This window comes from Zeus faber (genome assembly GCF_960531495.2).
Source record: "Zeus faber genome assembly, chromosome: 8".
NCBI classification, from domain to species: Eukaryota; Metazoa; Chordata; class Actinopteri; order Zeiformes; family Zeidae; genus Zeus; species Zeus faber.
The window spans coordinates 11,711,059-11,718,327 of record NC_137195.1 but is presented as its reverse complement, the minus strand read 5'-3'; the positions used below and the strand labels follow the sequence as shown (position 1 = coordinate 11,718,327).

The following is a 7,269-nucleotide window of genomic DNA, read 5'->3' as shown; positions in this document are numbered from 1 at the left end:
GCGGGTGCATAAACTGAGCGAGTCTGTCAGGCACCGAGTCATGAATAGAGAAGAAGAACAAACACAGTCGCTCCAGAGGCAGACAGCCGATTTGCTTTTGCTGTTTTTTTTTCTGGGAGCCCAGAACAACAGTAGCTTTTGAAGGGTGTTATTTTAAGACAAATCTGCTGTGGATCTAAACACGTCACGGCGTTATATTTGAACGCGGCCGCTCTGGTTTTAAGTTCCCGGAAGAGTCCGGTATTTTGTTTTGGGTTTTATTTCATGTTTTGACCACAGAAGATCTTCCAGCCTGTGACAGTGTGTGGGCACGACAATGAGTGTCATGTCAGGTGAGATGAAGCCGGTGAGTGTGCCTCTGTGTCCTCTGGCCATGGCCTCCAACCCGGAGAAGGAGCTGCTGTGTATCTTTGGGACGGGGGACCTGGGTCGCTCTCTGGGTCAGCGTCTGCTCCAGACGGGCTACAAGGTGGTGTACGGCAGCCGAAGACCGCACAGCTGTGGCCCCCTGCCGCAGGGAGCTCAGGTACACAGCAAATCAGGAGATGATATTCCCGGTGTCTTTCGGAAAAACTCTTCATTTCGATTTTCTCTCAGACTGACAGCTGCTCCTGTCCCCGGTGTGTAAAGTGTGTTGCCAGAACTGGGACCAGGCCAGGAAAACGCAAGGCTAAATGTCAACATTATTTATTTATTTTTTAGAAGTGGAGGAATGATCCCAATCGTATTTGTTGAAAATTACCTCAGCGGAAAATTATTGTGTGGCTATGACATGTGGAGCTTAACGTTGGTCAACACCAATTTGATCAACGCCGTGAATCTGGATGAGTAATGATACAGATAGTTTGTGTGAGTGAAAGTATCTTCGTCAATGGGGCCATTTAGCCTGATATTTAATGGTCCTTCTAACCACTGTCCATGTGTGTGTGTTTGTGTATGTGTGTGTGTGTGTGTGTGTGTGTGTGTGTGTGTGTGTGTGTGTGTGTGTGTGTGTGTGTGCTGTCAGCAGGTTATGAGCCATGCAGAAGCCGCCCACTTATCCAGTCTAGTTGTGATTTGTATTCACAGAGAACACTATGACTTCCTGCAGACGCTGGCACCTCAACTGAAGGGGAAGGTATCTTCACATGCACAAGTTACTGATGAGTTATATCGTATAGTGTTTTACTTTTTATGAGCAGCGGTTTTGGGTGTGTTTTGCCAGGTGCTAGTGGATGTCAGCAACAACCACAAGACGGGTCTCTATTCAGAGGCCAACGCTGAGTATCTGCAGAGGTGAGGGGAAAATATATAATGATGGATGGAGGAGTGTTGAGACATCCCTTGGGACACGGGTAAACTTAACCCTCCTACAATGTGTAGAAAGTGGAACAGAAAAGCAATTGTCGTACCTTTAGGCTGGTGCCAGGAGCCTCTGTAGTGAAGGCCTTCAACACCATATCGGCCTGGTCCTTGCAGAACGGACCGTCAGATGCAAACAGACAGGTACTGTCTCGTGCTAAATCCGCCTGCCTTGAATTGTGCTTCTTCAGGGATGGATAAGGTATTTAAAATTAAATTGAATAGCTCGATGGTTACTAGGCTCCTGTATAAGTATATAGTGTATAAGTATGTATGCTGTAAAAAAAGAGCAAGGGAAGAAGAGGGAATACGCCGCATACCTACGTATACCTTCTTCTATACCACTGGATCAAACTGAATCCAAGCAACAACAGCAAAATTCAGCCTCGTGATTTGTAGAACGAGCGCCACTGAGGCGTCTTAGTGCTGTATCTTTGATTCAATTAACTCCAGCGTCTCTCTGAGATCTAAGCTTTCCTTTCTGCGGTTGCCTCCTCCCTCTCCACTGGAAAGTAGCTGCCTAGAATTTCCTGTTTTAGTTTGATCTGTTTGTGAAATCCCAGAGGGCAGTTAAACACAACAGAAGTCTCTGTGTTTGGGAGTGTGCCATGCATTTGCGTGCATGTGCACGTGTAATATTATGTGTGCGTTCTTCTGCATGCTTGTGTGCATAAGTGAGTCTAGCTGTGCGCATATCTGACACAAAAGTGTCATATACTGTATGCACATATGTTGACTGAGAATTTACCTCTCAATCCCAGCTAAACTTAGACTGCTTTACTTTACGAGCTCACGGACGCTGCGGTGTGGTAGCATGTTCAATCCTCCTGAGTCGAAATTCTCCTTTCATCTTTGTTCATGTAATTTCATGAATATAAATATGATGAAGACACATGAGCCACACACGGGGTTTGGGAAATGCTTTGGCAAGCCTGTGTGTGTGCATATTTCCAGGTCTACCTGTGTGGGGATAGCAGCGAGGCCAAGCAGGCGGTTGCAGAGATGGCCACTAGGCTGGGCCTCAGCGTCCTGGACAAGGGCTGTCTGTCGGCAGCCAAGGAGCTGGAGGACTTCCCCCTGCAGCTCTTCCCCGCGTGGAGGCTGCCGCTCTGCCTGGCCGTGTGCCTCACCGCCTTCTTCTTCTTTTACCTGCTCATCCAAGACGTGGTCTATGCATATGTGGAACAGGACAAGGACATCTCCTTTCGGATCATGGTGTCCCTGGCCAACAAGGTTTCACAACTTTGCATCTCGCGCACTGTAGCCTGTTGCTCTGTGTCTTGCACCTTGGACCCGGTGTTCCCTTGAAATAATGAAAATGGCAACCGTCACATTCCTTGGCAGCAATCTGTTCCCTGTTTGTCCTCCATCCTTCAGGTGTTTCCCATCGTCTCTCTGATCATGCTGTCTCTCTGTTACCTGCCTGGAGTTCTGGCCTCGTTCATTCAGCTCTACAGGGGGACCAAGTACAGGTCAGCCAGCATACAGTAATACACTAAATCTAACATTAAATCCCTTGAACTGATGCTACATACAGAAGCCAAGTCCAGCCAAACAACTTCACACACCTGCCCCTACACTTAAGGAGAGTTTACCTCGGACAGCGCCGCCATTTATCTCTATGAACCAGATCCAGAGCTACCAAGCTGGGACAACCACCACAAGTATTTCACTGAGGTTATCAAGTGGGCAACCTCTTTGAGTGATGTTGTGTTGAATTAGGCCCGCTACACCTCCAGAAGGTTCTACAGTGGGTTCTGGCAAACCCTCAGTCCCTAATTACCACCACCAATCCCAAAAGAGCCTGCACCACTGGCAGCTTTAAACCTACTGAAAGGCACTGTATGGAACAAACCACCATTCATCACCCGAAACAGATGCATTAAAGGGCAATAGAGGTGCATTACTATTTTGTTTTGTGTCAATTGTGTATTGTGTGTGTTTGTGTTGTAATGAAGACATCACACAATGTAAATATAACAAATTGTCTCCAGGAGGTTCCCTGGTTGGCTGGACCACTGGATGCTGTGCAGGAAGCAGATGGGGCTAGTTTCTTTGGGTTTTGCTTTCCTACATGTGCTCTACACACTACTCATCCCTATACGGTACAGTATGTCACCCTGGCATCACACACTCAAAACCATGGAATTTTTTTTCAATCACAAGGCACCATAAGAGGACACCTGTAGATGAAACACAGCATGTCTGTAATGTTATAGCAAAGCCATGTTCATTTTTATTGAGTTGAATTATTCCCTCTCAGGATATCATAGATCCGGTGAAGAGACTGCCAATGCATTTTATGAATACAAATTCCTCCAAGAGTAAATTAATCATTTTGTCTCCAGATACTACGTGAGATACAAGGCTGGGGAGCGCGTGGTCTCCCTGGTAAGTTTGCGACCGTCATCAATATTATGCGAGTGCAGAGAAACAACTTCGTCCCAGCCTTTTTTTTTGGACACCCTCTCCGCCTCTCGTTGTCAGATCAGAGGCAACAAGACGACAGAGTTTGACACCACCGCCGCCTGGAGAACAGACTCCTACTACTCCATCGGGATTCTGGGATTTGGTCTGTACGTCCTGTTGGGAATAACTTCTCTTTCCCCTGTCAGTAACGCTCTCAGCTGGAGGGAGTTCACCTTCATACAGGTTTGTGTGTGTGTGTGTGTGTGTGTGTGTGTGTGTGTGTGTGTGTGTGTGTGTGTAGGTGTGTGTGTGTGTGTGTCAGTGGGTCTTTGTGTGAGTGTATTCTGTCCGTGCATGGGAGTGTATCAGCACATTTACAATAATGAGCGGAATGAGTTGGATGGGAACCCTCCCTTGGTGTACATGCTTGCAAAAAAATTATGAGAGGAAACATTTTAAAACAAAGACTTTGCAGATCAAGCCAATTCTTTCGACAAGCTTCCATCGTGGCTACTGAATGCATTATCGCATTATTGGTTGAATTTAATTATTGGTTGTATGAATTATTATTGATACACTTATAAATTATATAACCTTATGCATTGATATAAACAACGTTTGCATCTTGCTCCCGTTTGCCTATTTCATTCAGGCTCCAACTAAAATGTTTTAGTTTCATTCTGCACTTCAAACCAAGTCATTCCCAGCTGTCGAAATAGCAGGAAAGAATTCAATTAAAAAAGGTAATCAACCTGACCGAAGAAAAAAGCCGGAAAACAAACTAAAAAAACAAAAAACACCCAAAACCTCTTCAATTAGTTGTGTAGTCTTTTTTTTTTACTAATCTGACCAACTTAGATTCTTTGTTTTCGTTGTCTTGCCTTCAGTCCCCTTCTCAGAGAATGATTTTCACTCCTCGGCGTTTCTCCAGACATATTAGTGAGGACTGTAGACTCGACTTTGGCCTTTGAAGTTGTATTGACTTTATCGTCCTGAAAAGAAATTAATCAACTTAGCATTCAACTTAAGCACAATATTTTACCCAGGAATTTGCATTTATATTTCATTCGAAGTGGTATTCACCTTTGGAAATGAACTTCCTAAGAAAAATGTTTCGCATATGCATATCCGCCGAGCTTATTTTCTGCATCAATCCAAAACCTAATGGGAAAGACTTTTGGCAAGGGAACCTATGACAGCGCTATCTTCTGGCCACCAAAAACACATTATCAATATGGCTTGGACCCCACAAACTTTAATCAATCTCCAACACAAAGCGTCTCTGGTCTGAGTTCAAACTAACCGTGAAAATCACAGAGAACACCTCAGATGGACGCTGGACTCTCTAGTCTAGTTTGCTCTGATTTCGTCCAACTTTAGTCTGAATTCCATCGCTTCTGGCTTCACTTGAAGTTTTGAGTGGCGTCGCCTTACTTGAGAAGACATGAATGTTTTGTTGGTTGTCCATTTATTTTATTTATTTTTATTTTTTTCTGCATTGGTCGCTGAAAAATGAACTCAGATTCACTACTGGGAACACACTCATTCATAAATGTAACTGGGTCATGACAAGCTCATTTTCGAATTCCATCACCCCTCCTCCCCCTGAACTCCAGCCCAAATTAGAGCAGTGCTTTAAATGTTAAGTTATTCATCAAATGTAATTTAGAGGGCATACATTATCCTTGGCCATAAGTCTTGAGATTGTGGTGTTTGTGTGTGCGCGCGCACATACGCCCGTGCGTGTGTGTGTGTGTGTGTGTGTGTGTGTGTGTGTGTGTGAAATCTATGTGCCCATTGGTGCATTAATGTGTGTCCATGCATATTAATGTATGTGTGTGTGTGTGTGTGTGTGTGTGTGTGTGTGTGTGTGTGTGTGTGTGTGTGTGTGTGTGTGTGTATTTCATGTGTATGTGTATACACCTACATACTGTTAGTGTTGGTTGCAGAGATGAATATGCCTACGCATGCACATGCATTCATCTCTATGTATTTGTGTGTGCGTGTGTGTAAGTAGGTTCACAGTTTGTTTCTTTAAAGGTCAAACTTCCACACACCAGCTCATTAAAGCTATTACACAACAATTATGATTGTGTTGTGTGTAGGGACCTGGAGTGTGTATCTTAGTGTGTGTATTGTGTGCACATGCCTTGTTCCGTGTCTGGTCTCCCTTTTCCCTGCTCCTGATTCTGCTCCTCTGCTCTCTCTTCAAACCTCCTCCTCCTCCTACTCCTCATCCTCCTCTTCCTCCTATTTTTCCTCTTCCAGTCCAAGCTGGGTCACCTGACGCTGTTCCTCTGCACCCTCCACGTCTATCTGTACGGCTGGGACCGTTTCCTCAACCTCTCCACCTACAAGTGGTGGACCCCGCCCGGCTACATGCTGTGCCTGGTGGTGCCGTCCGTGGTGCTGGTCCTCAAGCTGCTGCTGCTCCTCCCCTGCGTGGACCGTAGCCTCACCCGCATCCGGCAGGGCTGGGAGAGGAGCGAGCCAGGAGGGGACGGCAGCGGCAAACCACTAATAACATAGCGGGAGCATTCAGACACACACACACACACACACACACACACACACACACACACACACACACACACACACACACACACACACACACACACACACACACACACACACACACACACACACACACACACACACACACACACACACACAGTGGTGTACATAAACAAAGCAAAGATATTTTGTTACTGTCACAGTAGTGAACTGTTTTTTTTTTTAGGTAGTGTGTAGTTTTGGTTTTGTCCTATAGATGTCTCCCTTGTTTTCCTGAGTCTTCTTGTTTTCCTCCTCCCAATTGTTCCATGTCAATTACTTCATTGTGTTGACCTGTCTTTAGGTACTTAAGTCAGTAGTCGGTTTCCTCTGTGTCAGTTCATCTTCGCACTTGCTCTGTCAGTCTGTTCCTCGCGGCGCTTGTGTGTATTTGTGAGCAAGTTAAGATTTCCTTTTAAGTTTGATCGAATTCAAGGCCTGCCTTTTTTGCCTGCCTGTTCGTCTGCTCTGATCCCCCTGATTTTTCTTTTTTTTTAATCCTGCACCCACCTCAGGGTCCTAGTTGCATGGTTCTGCATTTGGGTCCTAGTTCTGAACTCTTCCATTATGAACTGACCTGACGCTGATCAAGGAGTCACCATCGGATGGCATGAACAGCAGCTCAACTGTATTGCCAAGGCACTCCAGGAGATGGCAGAACACCATGACTTTGTTTTTCTAGACATAATGGAGCAATTTTGCAGCCTTGCTGACACCTTCCAGCAATGTATAGTGCCCCCCCCCCGGTTCCAGCTACTACATGTTTGTAGTTGCCCTGTTGGACGCCTTCTACCATGTGCTGACTACATCGAAGACAAGCTTGCATCTCGGGAGCTGCCTCCGGACTTGGGCTCCCTCACCACCATAGCCATCCGCGTAGACGTTCGGAAACGTGAGCGTCAGAGGGAGATGAGACGGAAATTCCCACGGGCTCAAGGATCCCCACTCTGCCAGGTTATCAATCCA

At 45.8% G+C, this 7,269-nt stretch overlaps 1 protein-coding gene across 1 annotated transcript; it reads left to right on the top strand.

Moving 5' to 3' along the window:
* Positions 1-325: 325 nt before the first annotated feature.
* On the top strand, positions 326-6,279 carry LOC307233385 (metalloreductase STEAP4-like; the record flags this gene model as incomplete). Its single annotated transcript, XM_080004712.1, has 10 exons — positions 326-526; positions 1,010-1,117; positions 1,205-1,275; positions 1,398-1,485; positions 2,296-2,574; positions 2,719-2,813; positions 3,336-3,446; positions 3,690-3,732; positions 3,829-3,993; positions 6,019-6,279. The coding sequence occupies 10 exons, from the start codon at positions 326-328 to the stop codon at positions 6,277-6,279; spliced, it is 1,422 nt and encodes a 473-aa protein (XP_079860838.1).
* Positions 6,280-7,269: the final 990 nt, after the last annotated feature.